Genomic DNA, 16486 nt, shown 5'->3' with positions numbered 1-16486 from the left:
TGAAATATATCTTTGGTCATGCACAGTTCTAAGAGGTTCACTCTCTCTGGGTTTACCATCTCCCTTTGAGAAAGAAGAAGTTTATTGCTAATAATCTGAAGCACCCTTACTGAAGGATGCCAACGAGGTTGCCTAAGTATTTTTTTTTTCAGACCAGAGTGCTTTTGCTCTCGGGCGCTGGCTCTTCAATCCCACTTTCCGAGCATTGTATGACATCTCGCAGTGGGAGTTGATTAGGTTGTCTATTTTGACAAATCCCATTTTATATTGATTCTGAAACACTATATTCTAAAAAATTGTATTTGGACACGTTTACAGATAGAAGTAATTCTTGACTATTAGGTTTCAGAAAGTGATTTAGTTCAAAATTTAATTTAAAGCATTTGAACAATTATGTGAGAAATGGAGATGAGAAAAAAAAAAACGTAAATGACAAACATACACTCAAGTAAAAAGATAAAGTTTGACAACAATCGAAGGTGATGCGGCATCACACTGAGGGCAAATTGACAAAATTGTAGCTTAGTAGTTTCAGATATATCTTATGGAACAATGTCAACAACGTCAACAAACTTTAATTTGAAGTTGCTGGAAAGTGACTGAGAAGAAGGCCAATGATAAGATGGACAGATGCCCTGGATAATAATCTCTGAAAAAAAAAAAAAAAAAAAAAAAAAAGCCTTCACCTGTACCAAGCTCATGATTGTGCCAAGTAGAGGCAAAGATTTATTATTGTGGACTCTGACGTAGCTCGGGACTAGTTCAAAAAAAATGTAAAGAGCCACCTAAGTAACAGTCAGATTTTCTCAATGTGTGTTTGAAAACACAGCCATTTCACACAGCAAATAAACATAACGAATAACGCTTAATTTCATTTACATATATGAAAGGGAGGCGTGTGGGAGAGATATTTTCAATATCTAACAGAGAATACTCAATATTAATTCAAAGTTCTGGCTTTCATAACTCGCCTCCTACAACCTAGATAAAATATTGGAATTGGAGTGCTTGGGTTTTTCCTTGGAGGAGAAGATAATTAAATCTGTAAAATATTATATAAACATCTAATTAAAAAAAAAAACAAACATTAAAAATAGATTCAAAATCAATTTTTTCTTTTTAACTTGTGAGGCAGTCGTGGAGAGAAGAGCTTTGTTTTGGCAATTTATTTTTTTTCATAACATGTTATTGCAGTCACATTCATGAAGAGACCTACTCGTTAACAGATGACAAAAAGAGAGATGAGGAGGACAAGACAGTAGAAACGACAGACCACAAGTTGTTGTCACTCCATGCTGGGTCTGATTACCTTTAAAAAAAAAAAAAAATTGTTGTTGTTGTCCAAGCTGACTACATGATTGCTGGTCTATATTGCAGAAGACGGTTTCTGTTAAGCATGCCAATATTTTAATCAAATCTTGTGAGAGATTTTGTGAAATATGGTCCAGGAGAAGTAGTAGTACAACTCTCTCAACCATCATGTTAAGGCAGCATATTTTGTAATTTCCTCCTGCAAACCAGAGAAGCAACTGTGCTAAGGGAGAAGAACAATCAGTGTGACTGTATAATTTGGAAGCCGCTATCAAAGTTGATTATTAATTTGTGTCCTCATAAGAAATCTTTTATGATGGCCAATTCATCATTCAAGGTTTATGTCGGCATGTGAGGAAGAGAAGAGTTTGGAAAGGAAGCATGAATATTTTTATTTTTTTATACTTTGGAATTTTTCTTGATTCGGTCCAAGCGCATTTTCAGTTCACTGACATCAGTAACCATAGCAGAGGGTGGACGAATGTCGGACTGCACAACTTGCGGATTGAATTCAGGCTGAAAAATTACAGAGAAATCAAATTGGAAAATCAAAATTATTTAACACTCACTCACATGCAAAAAAAAAAAAAAAAATTTTTAAACTGGATTGAATTATCACAGGTGAAGAATTGTTGAAAGTTCATCAAGAATTCAAAAGTATATTGATTTGCCCAGATTAATTTTAAAAATCATTTTTGGATTTCTTCAAATTTTAATATTCAATTCATAAGGATATTTAAAAAAAAAAAAAAAAAAAAAAAAAAAAAGGCACGCTATTTCTTATGACATTGTCACATGAGCCACATGCTTGCACTTGAGAAGACTTACAAATTGTCCATTTTAACATATTACTCAGAGATCTTTATATCTTCAGGAGGGGGGAAATTAATAAATAGGACCCACTTGACAAAGACTCAATTGAGTCTTTCTATATCTTTAAAGGTAAATGTTTCTAAAAAAAAAAAAAAAAAAAAAAGATACCGTTTTTGGGTTTCTTAAATTTCAAAATTTTTATCTTACATCTTTTAATTTCCAGCAGATGTTAAATATAACAGTGCTCACAGTTTTGTAAAATGTTAGTCAACAGCAGTGTTAGTGGTGTTATTCTGAAATGTTAGATCAAAAAAAAAGATGGGCTGAAAAGATGGACTGATTGAACAAGGTTGAAGACTGATATTCTACTGCTGACAGATGAAAAGACTGGCCCAAGACCATGATGAATGGCAGAATTTAGTTTTCAAGCATGTGGCAAAGCTCTCTGGCATATTTATTAGCTATTTTTTTTATTATTAAATGCTCAAACATTTTATAAGATTTTAAAATTTAATTTGTAAGAAATCCGAAATATGTTTGTTTGTCCTCCAAAAGAGTGAAAGATTGTAAAGAAAGAACTAAAAACATTTCTAACAAAGGAAAAAGTGCTCGGATTTAAAAAGCAAAGGAGATCAAAAAAAAAATGTAAATTAAGGGAGATAAATGAGGAAATAAAAGCAAAAACCAAGACAATACATGCAAAGTATAATTCTTCTATCGATTTTTGTTTTACAGAATATTTTTTTTACAACCATAATTACATATTGTAAGCATTCGTTGCATATAATTAACTGAATATAAGCAAATGTGAAGAAAGTATATGTGAATGGCAAAGATATTAATATTTTTTTTTTTTTTTTTTTACCTTGATGATACCATTGTAGGAGAGGATGGTCAGGTGCTAGTATGATTCAAGATGGATGGTGTGGATGGAGGATGTTCAAGGAATTTCTACCATTACTCATTACTACTGTCAACCAAAGAAAAGCTATTACGTATGTGTATGCAGTGTGATGGTGTATGGAAGTGAAACTTGGTAAGTGAGGGTTGAGGACATGCACTGCATAGAGAAATTATACTAGAATAGATGTGTAATGCAAGACGGGCTTAGACCTGAGAACCTCAGATGAATATTAAATCTGAACAATATAAAGACATTTATGCAGAACAGGAGACTTTGTTAGTATGGCAACAGATGAAAGTTCTTGGATTAGTTGATGTAGAACAATATCAGTAGCATGTTCAGTTCACAGGTGAAAGCCAAGAACAGAGAAGGAAGTGATAAAAATAAACTTAAGATAAAAAAGGCTAAAGCCCTGACCAGAGATAGGTTAGTTTGGAATTGAATTTATAAAAAGCGCATTTGATTTTATTTTATTAAGAAATACGTTCATTTTTTCAAACGAGAATTTAAAATGCCAAAACCAACACAACTTCAAGGAATTGTAAGAAAAAGTGTTTACTTTTTTATAAAAAATAAATGTTAATCTTAAAAAAAAAAAAAAAAATAAATAAAAAGTTGTGACTACTTTTTTAATGTAAAAGACTACATTTTTAAAAACCTTAACATTTAATTGAAAAAAAAAAAGAAAAAAAAAGTAACTTTCCTTTTCTAATGTTTTGATTCTTTTTAATGGTTTAATGGTGCAATAATATTTTAGAGTCCATGTTCATGCTATACATCCATAGAATGAAAATATATCACAAACTCTTACAAAAAGCTTTGGAGATAGACTCCTAAAACCGGATATATTTTGAAACGACATCCCACGGGTCTCACTAATCTATAATTGCAAAGCATTTTTCATGAATTTCTAATATTCTTTTTTCATTTATGCTTGAGTAATGATCATCAGTAATCTTAAAAAGCAGTTTTTACTAGCATTGTTAAAAATAAAATTTTAAATACATATTTTTTTTTTTTATAATGAAGAAAATTTTTTTTTTTTTTATATAAATGCTACATAAAACAAAAATGAATTCAAATTTTCTATTAAATACATATTGGCAACAATATAAAATCAGGATTGACTAGCCATAGTGTGTGATCTAGCCCAGGATCAGAGAAAGTAGGCTGCAATGGTCAAAGATGGCTCCATCCAACCTGGATGACAAGAATTACAAGATATGAAAAGAAGTTAATATATATCAATGTTTTTCTCTAAATGTTTTTCTCTAAATGTTTTCTGCAATTTGCATATCATAAACATACATCATGCATGAAATGCAAAAGATATGGTATCCAGCGAGTGCTGTTACCAAAAGGCAATATCACTTCAAGGTGCACCATCTATTATATAAAAGATGGAACATGTGTATGTTTGTATGTCAAAAACTTCGACACATGATGGATCCTGACAAGATTGGCCTCATTTTGAAGTTCGACGTCTCGGATGACAAATATAAAAAAATTGGCCCCAAAACATTAATATTTCACTGTCAACGGGACAGTTTTCTACGAGGAGGGGATTGCTTTTTTTGCCAACATCTCCATTGGATTGACTAGGCTTTCCAATGCTCGCAACTTTCAGTTTTTTCGTGGATGCATCGGCTAAGACGTTATATTATTAACCTTTTTCTCATTCGCGTCTTCGAGCCTGCCTGCCTACTTTGACTTTTTTTTCCCTTTTTTATAAAAACCTTTCTCCACCTAGGCTGCCTATTGTTGTTTTGACCCCCCCCCCCTTACTACTACTTTTTTTTTTTTTTTGAACACCTCTCAGGCTGTCAACTGGTGTTCCTTACTACACCACCTCTACACATCCGGGCAACACCGGGTACCCCCGCTAGTCTATAATATAAAAGGCAAAATGTGTGTGTGTTTGTATATTTGCCAAAAACTTTCGACAGATGTGTCAAACCGTGACAAAATTGGTATCATTTAAAAGCTTGATGTTTCGGATGACAAATATCGAAAAACTAGTCAAAAAGATTAATTCTTTTACTGTCAACTGGGCCGTTTCTTACAAGGGGGGGGGGCTTTTTTGTCAACATTTTTGCAAGTCATTCAAATCTTGCGTCAACGACGTCACAAAACTTGTTTTCTTCGACCACCCATGACATCACAATCACACGGTGGGCGCATCGATAAGACCGTTTACTTTTTTTCACCTCCTTTTCGTCTTGCGCGTTACGGGTTTGAGTCTGCCTACTACTCCTATTTTTTTTTTTTTTTTAATTTTTTTTTTTTTTTTTGCATTCGCATGTGCACTCGCTATTTTGAGTTGTTATAATTCATTTTCTTTTTTTTGCTCAACCAATCTCCTTACACACCCAGGCAATGCCGTTACCCAGCCTAGTCTATTATATAAAAGTCAAATGTCTGTTTGTGCATATGTCCACTAAAAACTTTTGACATCGGACTGGTACTATCTAAAGAAGCAGTGTCTCAGTCGAATAATATGTGAAAATTAGAAAAAAAAAAAAAAAAAAAAAAAAAAAAAAAGGTCAATTATTTCCTATAGAAATAAATGTTTGAAAAAAGGGAGGGTTGGAAAAAATTTGTAATTTTTAAACGACTTCAACAAGTATGCATATGCATCAGGCTTTCTTGAATTGGTTTAAATAAAAATAAAAGCAACATTATTTTGCTGCCAACATCGTGAGGCAGAGAGAGGTTAATGAGGTCGGGTTAGTTTTCACGTTCAAGCCCACATAATGGTGGTCTATTTTTTCTTTTTTTTTTTTTAAACAGAGCTTTTTTTTTTGGAAGGGTTAAAAGCTTTTTATTTGCGATAGCATTTTCTTATTTTGAGGCTTACGTAATATGATTTCTTTTTTACTTTTAACTAATCATTTTTATAAAGGTTATTTTGCTTAGTTTTTTTTATAACTGATTTATTTTCATTTTTTTTTTTCGGAACAACATGTACGAGAGGTGTGCAATAAGTAATGACTCTGACCCACTTCCCATAACAGTAGAGCAATGAAACTTGGCACAGTTATTAGTCTTTCTCTACATAGGAACTACCCAGAGTTATGCATTTCTCCCATTGTTTAATGCAGCTCTGGAGACCGTTTTTGTAGAACACCCCAGCTTGGTCCTCCAACCACGATGTGACTTCAGAAATTAAGGCTGCATCATCTGGGAAACGCTTTCCTTTCAAAAACAACTTCATGGCTGGGAAGAGGTGAAAGTCAGAGAGTGCAAGGTCAGGAGAGTAGGGAGGATTGGGTAGGATTTCATAACCATACGCCCGTGATTCTGATTTGGCGACATGCAAGTTCTGGACCGGAGCGTTGTCCTGCAGGAGGGAGGTACCTTTGCTGATCTTGCCCCGCCTCTTGATTTTGATAGCTTCCCTTAATAAAACAAAATACAAAATTTGTGTGTGTGTGTGTGTGTGTGTGTTTGTAGTTGCCAAAAACTTTCAACATGCGACGTACACTAACAAAAATCAGTATCGTTAGAAAGATCAGATTCTCAGGGGACAAGTATCCAAAAATTGGCTAAAAACATTAATTCTGTGCTGGTCTTTGCAAGGAGGAGTCAGTTTTTGTTTCAACATTTTTGCAAAGTCATCTTGCAATGCCTAACCTTATTTTGAATGTCGCAATGTCATAAGTCGCGGTGGGCACGGTGACTAAAGAGTTTCCTTTTTTTTGATGTGTCATCCTCCCCAAAGTTGAAATTAGTGAAAATGATGAAAACTATTAATAAAGAATTCTGGATACACAACCATTCACACAAAATCCTACCAACTAGACTATAATAGAGCACAGACAGTGTTTAGAGAAAAGATTTGTTGACGAACACTGCAAAACATTTTGACTGACCTGCAACTACCTTCTTTCTATTCATTTAACATCACCTTTCACTTGTTCAGGGTCAGACATGTTTTGATATAACGCAAACTCACTTTCCATTTCTCACAGTTCAACAATCTCCAAATTCTACTCTTTTGCAGTTTATCCAAGAAAATGATTAAATGTTCTGTGGGCTGTAATTTTCAAGATGCTCCAGAGAATTTCCCTGCCTATCATTTGTAGAAACTCCCAGATCGTCACTTTCAGATAATTTTTTTTTTTAAATATATATAAAAGCTAAATTTTTATGTTTTTCAAGAAGTATTGATTGACACAGAAAATGGAGATCAAGGAGGATAATTCCAGATCAGAAAAAAATTCTTTAATTTAAAAAAAAGTTAAAATCATGCCTAAAATGCAAAAGGAAGAAGTTAAGAAACTCACCTTCCAAACTCTATAATTGATTTTCATCAGAATATCATACTTTGTTTATAGAAGAAAGCAAATAAAAAGTGGAATAGTATATGATAATATTATTATAAGCTATATTTTACATCAAGGGTCAGCAACCCCCAGTCTGTGAACTAAACAATTGAACTATCCAATTTATAGTCTTAGTAGTTGTTTTTACTTTTTTTTTTTATCTATTGTAAAATAAGATGAATTGTTTAAATAGAATTAAATTTTTATTTTTTGAACAAAGCAGTGCGAGTCGAGAAAATTTATTTGCATTATGTTATATATATATATTATTTTTATATCTACAGACACCAGTGTTTCATGTTTATGCAAGAAGTGAGGATTATTGCTGGTCAGATTTGAACCCAGTCACAAAATAACCCTTGATTATATATATATATATATATATATATGCTCTTCACAAAGACACTACATAGCCAATCCAAAAGATTGTCAATCTGTTTTAGATCATTTTTCATATTCTGGTCAGCGAGGCTAACATTGGCTGTTGCATAAGATAGTATTAAAGCAGGTGAATTGCCGCAGATCAAAGAAAAAGGAGCGTGAAATGGCTGAAGGAATTAAGAGAGTATTAAATTAAAAGAGTAATAGTATTTTCTCATGCTATTAGCTCGTGTGCCCAGCAACCAAAAGCTCAAAACTTACCAAATCATCAAAATCCTGAAATGCACAGTAAAAGAGAGAACACAGTCAAATAATGTCTTGTATAATATAAGTAACAAAAACATGAGAAAATTGACTGCCTCTTTGCTATCAGACTGCCATGAAAAGAAAATGTCTTTATTTTAAAAATCAACCAAATTTGGCATGCATACTTTGTAATACATTTTATTACTTTTTTTTTTTTTTTCTTGTGAAGAAATTAGAAAACAATTATAATTTTTTCAGATTTATTATCAATATCTTAAAAGTAAGAAATTAAATTATTTAACTGTTATATTGTTTAATATGCATCTGTATTTAAAAGTCATAAAATCATAGTGATATTGAATACTTTGATTTTTCAAATATTCATTTTTATTTTATTATTTTATGAATTATATCGGCATGTAATTATAACATTGCAGCAAGAATTTTATACTAAGATTTCATATTCAATATTTTTTGTTGTGAATAAATTAGTGAACTGATAATTATTCCATTAACTCTTATTCTTGAGTAGATTTTGCTTTTAACTCAATAAAACAAAGAACGAAATAAACAAATAAAAATAACGAAAAAACAAAAAGAAACAAAAAACACGAAACAAAAAAAACGAAACAAAAAATAAAGAAAAATGAAAAAAAAAGAGAAATGAAAAAAAAAGAGAAATGAAAAAAAAAGAAATGAAAAAAAAAAGAAATGAAAAAAAAAAGAAATGAAAAAAAAAAGAAATGAAAAAAAAAAAGAAATGAAAAAAAAAAAGAAATGAAAAAAAAAAGAAATGAAAAAAAAAGAAATGAAAAAAAAAAGAAATGAAAAAGAAATGAAAAAAAAGAAATGAAAAAAAAAAAGAAATGAAAAAAAAAGAAATGAAAAAAAAAAGAAATGAAAAAACAAAGAAATGAAAAAAAAAAGAAATGAAAAAACAAAGAAATGAAAAAAACAAAGAAATGAAAAAAAAACAAAGAAATGAAAAAAAAACAAAGAAATGAAAAAAAAACAAAGAAATGAAAAAAAAAACAAAGAAATGAAAAACAAAGAAATGAAAAAAAAAAAACAAAGAAATGAAAAAAAAAAAACAAAGAAATGAAAAAAAAAAAAACAAAGAAATGAAAAAAAAACAAAGAAATGAAAAAAAAAAAGAGAAATGAAAAAAGAGAAAAGAAAAAAGAGAAAAGAAAAAGAGAAAAGAAAAGAAAAAGAGAAAAGAAAAGAAAAAGAGAAAAGAAAAGAAAAAGAGAAAAGAAAAGAAAAAGAGAAAAGAAAAGAAAAAGAGAAAAGAAAAGAAAAAGAGGAAAAGAAAAAGAGAAAAAGAAAAGAGAAAGGGAAAAGAGAAAGAGAAAAGAGAAAGGGAAAAGAGAAAGAGAAAAGAGAAAGGGAAAAGAGAAATGAAAAAGAGAAAGAGAAATGAAAAAGAGAAATGAAAAAGAGAAATGAAAAAGAGAAATGAAAAAGAGAAATGAAAAAGAGAAAGAGAAATGAAAAAGAGAAAGAGAAATGAAAAAGAGAAATGATAAAAACAAATGATAAAAACAAATGATAAAAACAAATGATAAAAACAAATGATAAAAACAAAGAGAAATGATAAAAACAAAGAGAAATGATAAAAACAAAGAGAAATGATAAAAACAAAGAGAAATGAAATAACAAAGAGAAATGAAAAAACAAAGAGAAATGAAAAAACAAAGAGAAATGAAAAAACAAAGAGAAATGAAAAAACAAAGAGAAATGAAAAAACAAAGAGAAATGAAAAAACAGAGAAATGAAAAAAAAAACAGAAATGAAAAAAAAAACAGAAATGAAAAAAAAAACAGAAATGAAAAAACAAAGAGAAATGAAAAAAAAAGAAATGAAAAAAAAAAACAAATGAAAAAAATAAAACAAACAGAAATGAAAAAAAACAGAAATGAAAAAAAAAAAAAAACAGAAATGAAAAAAAAAAACAGAAATGAAAAAAAAAACCAGAAATGAAAAAAAAAAAAAAAAAATGAAAAAAAAAAACAAATGAAAAAAAAACAAATAAAAAAACAGAAATGAAAAAAAAACAATTGAAAAACAGAGAAATGAAAAACAGAAATGAAAAAAAGAGAAATGAAAAACAGAAATGAAAAACAGAGAAATGAAAAACAGAGAAATGAAAAACAGAGAAATGAAAAACAGAGAAATGAAAAACAGAGAAATGAAAAACAGAGAAATGAAAAACAGAGAAATGAAAAACAGAAATGAAAAACAGAGAAATGAAAAAAGAGAAATGAAAAGAGAAATGAAAAACAAAAGAGAAATGAAAAACAAAAAAAGAAATGAAAAACAAAAGAGAAATGAAAAACAAAAGAGAAATGAAAAACAAAAGAGAAATGAAAAACAAAAGAGAAATGAAAAACAAAAGAGAAATGAAAAACAAAAAAAAGAAATGAAAAACAAAAAAAAGAAATGAAAAACAAAAAAAAAGAAATGAAAAACAAAAAAAGAGAAATGAAAAACAAAAAAAGAGAAATGAAAAACAAAAAAAAGAAATGAAAACAAAAAAATGAAAAACAAAAAAAGAAATGAAAAACACAAAAAAAAGAAATGAAAAACAAAAAAAAGAAATGAAAAAAAGAAAAGAGAAATGAAAAACAAAACAACAAAAAAAAAACGAAAAAAAATAAGGGAAATAAAAAAGAGACAAAAAATTTTTTTCTTTTTTTATATAAATTTACTTTTTCCTGAAAAAATACTTATACATATGGTTTTTGTAGTACAAATTGTTAAGGTGCCTTAAGAAACTTACTAGAAATTTATTTTAACATTTTGTTTTATTTTACTTCAGTTGAAGTTCTCAGAAATCAAGGGGCCCACTACCTGGGCTAACACTTCTTGAGAAAGATTGTCCAAACTGGAGTTATAATAATCTGCTTCCAACTTTTCTTAAACATTAGATTTTGTTAGAAATTACAGTGTCTTCGCTTTGCTTTTTCTATAGAATTATGCAGAATAACAATTACCTATTCTTTTGATTTAGTTCACATTTCTAAAGTTTGAAGGTTATCTAGAGGTTCCAAGTTCAATTGAGAACAATGACAGCAAAACAATCGAACAAGTTAAAATGTTGCAATAGCAACAACTCAGATGAAGAAATCAATTAAAAAATTGCAAATAATGATAAAATAGTAGATCATTATTAGGTCAACTTGGAGTAATTATCATCAGCCAATATTGAACTTTTAGTCCTATTTAAGTTCAAGATGATTCTGATGTAATTAAAACAAAATGTATTTTATGCTAGCAGATCCAAAATTATAAAAGAATATAACCAGTTGTCCTGATGGAAGAAACTTAATTATTCAAATAACCTATAACGAAATGTCATTATAGTGCCTATAACATGGCATAACAATAGATCAAAATTATCTAGTCAGAATCCAAGTGTGATATGTCAGCTTAAATGCTATTTGGGTCAGACTTTGAACATTTCATAGATAACGTTATATGTTAGAGATTCTAAATATGTTTTAAAAGTTAAAAAGCTTTCCCCCCCCCTTAAAATTCATGCTTTTACTTTTGCTCCAAATCAAAGTTGTGAATCAATGTTTATATTATTCAATTTGTGATCATAAAAGGACTACAGATGCTTTTAGATTCGGTTATAAGTTTGGTCCAAATTCATCAAAGTATATTAAAATTCAATAGAATAAAAAAAAACAAAAAAACTTACTTGTCTGGATTCTTCAATTGATTGGTTTATCGTGTTACTGGCATCTGAAAGTTTTGGCGCATCTACTTTCTCACCCTTGAAGAAAGAAAAATAAAATAATTATACAAGAGATAAAAATGGAAAATAGGAATAAAAAAGGGAGCTTAAAATTTTTAAATTTAAATAAAAAAATTGTTTAACACATCTGTTCAGTGCATCAAAATACTTGTGACAGTAATCCAAGATTTACTGAAAATTTAAAATCAAATTTTCTCACCCATGTAATGAGCACATCTCAGCATTCCAATAAAGGTTTACATGATCACTCTAAAATGATCAAAACTACTGGCCCAAGAGGCAACTTTTACCATAATTCATTGCATAAATTTCACAAATGAGAATTAGGTTAATACTTTTTTCCTTAAAAATTATGATTTTTATCTAATCAGAAGAATTATTATGCTACTCAATTGTTACTGGTTGAACGGATTAGAATTAGTCATTACAAGCAGGTTGTCCAGTGCTGTAAGGTTGTAAAATATACTTAAATATGATATTTTAATTTATACAGATTTTATATTTATTATTATACATGCCCGGCGTTGCCCAGGTGTTTGGAGGTGTAAGTAAAAGTGGTAGTAGGCAGGCAGGCTGGAACCCATACTTCAAAAGAGGAAAAGAATGTGGAAAAAAAAAAAAAAAAAAAGTGCCATCTTTGCTGTTGTGCCCATTGCCAAACCGGAAGTGACGTAAGTTTAAATTAAGACTAGTCAATCGAAAAGAGGGGATGACTCTCGAAAATATTGGTGAAAAAAATCGACTCCTTGTAGAAAAGAGCCCAGTGAAAAGTGCCCGGTGAAAGAATTAATGTTTTTAGCCAAAACAAAAACGGTCCTCTCGTGACAATGACTGATGATTCTACGCATGCGTCAGGTGACGTTGTGACCTGATTTACTTTAAATAGTTGAAAAACAGAACAAATTTCATGTACGTCGCGTTAGCTCAGTTGGTTAAGGCCTTGGTTCATTATCTAAACGTTTTGGGTTCGAATCGTGGTGTGAGATGTTTTTTTTTTTGTTTTTTTTTCTCGATTTTTTAAATTTAAATATTGAACCAGTGTTATTTAAGCCATTTTTTACATAACGTTTGTTTTTCTTTTTTTTTTTTTTTTACTTCGCTTATTCTTAGCGGATACCCACTGATTTTTTAAATCTTAATATCGAAACAGGCTTATTTAAGCCATTTTTCACGTGTTCGTTTTTCTGTTTTCATCGTTCGTTTGCCTTACGTTATTTTTTTTTGTTTTTTTATTTATTGCTTGATCACCGCATAGCGGGGAAAACAGAAACTGGCTTCCGCAACTTGACGTTGTCGCACCTGCTAATTTCGGTTTATAAACGTCAACACACTTATCAAATTATCTGTTCCCGTGGTCGAGATGGTTAGGTCACAGGTGTTTTTTCCCCCCCATTTCCTTTCCACCTCCACATCAAACGTTCGGGGTTCAAGCCTACCTTTATACTAAAACTATTTTTTTTTCTTTTACACCTCCAAACAACCGGCCAACGTTTTTTTTGTTTTTTTTAACAGGGTTGTTTTAATCTACCCCCCACCAACACACCTCCAAACACCTGGGCAATGCCGGGTACCCCCCCGCTAGTATCATAGATGACTAACTAGTGGAGGTCACTAGGCTTTGCCTGATGATAAAATATGCTTAAATATGATATTTTAATTTGTTCAGATTTTGTATATATTATTATAGAGTTGTGATATATAAAATAAAAAAAATGATTTTGGGTGCCATCAGCTAGAATTGAACCTGAAAACAAAACTGTAGCATTCAAAGCTGGTGACATTACCACTGTACCAACGTAACACACACATGAACTGATTAAAAATAAACTAAGACGAATGTACAAAATGTATAACGATTTCTTCAATTTTGACACCTTAAAAACTATTTTAACCGGCTAAAGACCCATAAAAGAACAGTCCATAAAAAATTCAATCATTTGAGGCTCCTAGCGCGGCTCTGAGTGTTTCGATAGAGATAGAGTTTGAAAATATGGAGACACAATTAGTGATTTCAAAAGTTAAAAAGACTTGGTGTAATCAGCTAGAATTGAAACCAAAACATTCAGCTCTCCAGCTCTGATATCCATCTGACCTAAGGACAGATGGATATTAAAAATTAACACAGTGCAATGTATAAATGCATATTTGTACACACAAAGGATACACATTAGTTCAACTTGAACCTGCTAAGTTTCAATTTTTTAATTTTGACTCCTTAGCAGCTATTTTTTTACCAGCTAAAACCAAATCAAATTTGTTTTACAGATTCAAAATCCCCTCTATATCAAGTTTTAAGTTTGTAGACCAAAAATTAATGTTTTATGTTTGGAATGTAATTGCAAACGTTAAAAAAAAAAAAAAAAAAAAAAAAAAAAAGAGTAAGTGAAAATCATTTTTGTAATTAAATATTTTTAGGGGGCAACGAAACCCATTATCTAAATATTATTTATCCAACATTAATACCAATTATCTGGATATTCTCTCTTCAACAATAATCTATAATATATTTCTGTCTGTCTGTCCATTCCACATTATTTTTGCAAACTACACTGCCGATCTGGATGAAATTTTGTATGAACCTTTCATATGATTAAGTGCAACAAATTAAATATTATGGTATCCATTGATGCAAAGTCAGAGATTAATAGAAATTAGTCTTTTAATGCAAAAACGAGCACAAAATTAAGCATATTCCACCATTAATATGGCATAACTTTTGTTCATTTAGTAATAATTAAAATAATTATATTCATCAATGAATACTCTTGGTACAACATAATCAAGTTATTGACAAGAAGCTGTACTAGTAAAGATGATCACTAACAACCAAGCATGGTTAAAAACAAAACAGTAAAGGTCAGATGAAGCCGATTGTAGAGTCAATATACATTTATCACATGCTACATAATCAGTGATCCTTCAACGGATTACAAGTTAAGGCAATTTCTTGCTACTGTTGAGGAACACTACATTAAGGTTCTCTTTTCATTTAATTTGTGTTCTTGCAGTGAAGAAATACTCTTGAAATACGTGCAGCCCTAAGTGTAGCAATACACATGAAAAAATTTAAATGGCTTAAAATATTTCAATATTGGTATATATAGAAAGAGCTTAATAAGCTAAGAAAGAATCTTTTTAAATTTTGAAATCCAATTAAAATCAAGGAAGTTATGACTATTTTTGTGCCCTGCGTGTTTGGATATTTTCCCCTCTTTAAGACCATATGCGTTTTGTCACATTTTCTTTGCACTATTTTTTCAGTAAAAATGCTATATCTTTGTTAAAACACAAGCCTAAGCAATGAAATTTGCCATATAAGTGTATTTTTGTGTAAGGAATCTGAATATGCTACTGAAAATCTTCAGAAATTAATGGTTTCCAAATAATCTGCAGTAAATGCACATAAATATGCTGCGATTGCTTAAAAATGCCATGTATTCATTAAAAGAAAAGTTAGAGAACTCAAAGTTTAGTTGTAATGCATTTTATGTGCCAAAAACTGAAATCGAAATCTAGGATTGGTTAAAAATGAATATATTGCAATATTTTTTTGGTATTATTGTAGATTAATACCTTCTGCTACCCCTCCTCATCTGACTACCTCTCCAAAATATGTGATTCTACCTTTATAGAAAATTGCATGTGAACAACTTGAAAAACTTTAATAAAAGATAAACAAAAATTATTTTAGAATTTAATGTAAAATGATTTCCCATTTTGAATCATTCAAGCGTTTTAGGGCAGTTAACCCCCCCCTCCTATGATAGATAAATCCTGGGTGTTTTTTGTTTGTTGTTTGTTTGTTTTCTAAAAGGTGATTATGCATGGTTTTATGAGAGTCTTTGTGCAATTATAAGAAGGTGGGGAGGTTGCCACTGACTTGAGTTAATGATAGGACTAAGGAAAATTATGTGTGAACATCCTGAAGACTTGATAGAAACAAAACAAAAACAATTTTAGAATTTAGAGTGGGGTTTGGTTTCACATAAATGTAAAATAATTCACCATTTCAAGACGATCCTAGCATTTTAGGACAGTTGACCAATTTATTTTTTTATGGGAGATTAATCATGTGCACTTTCTTTAAACGTTTTTTATGCTTTTTTTTTTTTACGCTTATATGAGCTCACAGAGGAAGTTTGTTTAGTGGGGAGCTCTGCCACTTGTACTTAGCGTTATTGTTAAGGCTAAAGGTTTTAGGAAGAGGCTTGCCACTCATACCTAGGATTAGACATAGAATTAAGCAAGTTTTTTTTTTTCTAAGAGGGTGAAACTTTACAAGAATTATGACAAACAGACAAAAATAAATATTATTTTAAAAAATGACGTCCTCTAACAGAAAACATGATGCTTGGAAAAATATCAAGTATTTAAATTCTATTTAAATATAAAAAAAGAAACAAATTTTTGTTAAAGCTGACAAATTGTTAAAAAATTTGAATTGATATGTTATTTTGATTTTTAATTACATTTCATGTCTTTTCCTACCGTTTTTATTTTTTAACTGAGCACTTCCTACAAATATTTAAATATTGATTATTTTTTTTTTTTTTTATTTCATTTTTAATAATCGGGTAGATTAGTTTCCATTCAATAATAATTCACTGAAAACATTTTTTAAGGGACGAAAATTAGAAGTGTGTCACCGTTCGTACACGTGAACCAAAACAATCATATTTCACATTTTTGCTTGTTAAAATATTTAAAAATTTACTACTACCCAATTTTTTTAAATATTTGTAT

General features: G+C 30.0%; 1 protein-coding gene across 3 annotated transcripts in view; it reads right to left on the bottom strand.

The window, feature by feature from the left end:
* Positions 1–1094: 1094 nt before the first annotated feature.
* The window catches only part of LOC145293193 (cytoskeleton-associated protein 5-like), a 212062-nt gene continuing 196670 nt past the window's right edge, over positions 1095–16486 (bottom strand). The window contains exons 45-47 of one of the 3 annotated variants that reach the window (XM_080139686.1): positions 11687–11761; positions 7996–8010; positions 1095–1827 (exon numbers count right to left, since the gene is read on the bottom strand). In XM_080139686.1, the coding sequence (XP_079995812.1) occupies positions 1711–1827; positions 7996–8010; positions 11687–11761 (207 nt within the window). In that variant the 3' untranslated portion in view covers positions 1095–1710. Of the gene's footprint in view, positions 1828–7995; positions 8011–11674; positions 11762–16486 lie in introns of all 3 variants that reach the window. The other 2 variants (XM_080139687.1, XM_080139688.1) reach the window with 2 other exon arrangements.

This window comes from Euprymna scolopes, chromosome 14 (assembly GCF_053919585.1).
Source record: "Euprymna scolopes isolate OS-2025 chromosome 14, ASM5391958v1, whole genome shotgun sequence".
Classification (NCBI taxonomy): Eukaryota; Metazoa; Mollusca; class Cephalopoda; order Sepiida; family Sepiolidae; genus Euprymna; species Euprymna scolopes.
Note: the sequence above shows the minus strand (reverse complement) of the source record. Positions and strands in the feature narration are given on the sequence as shown.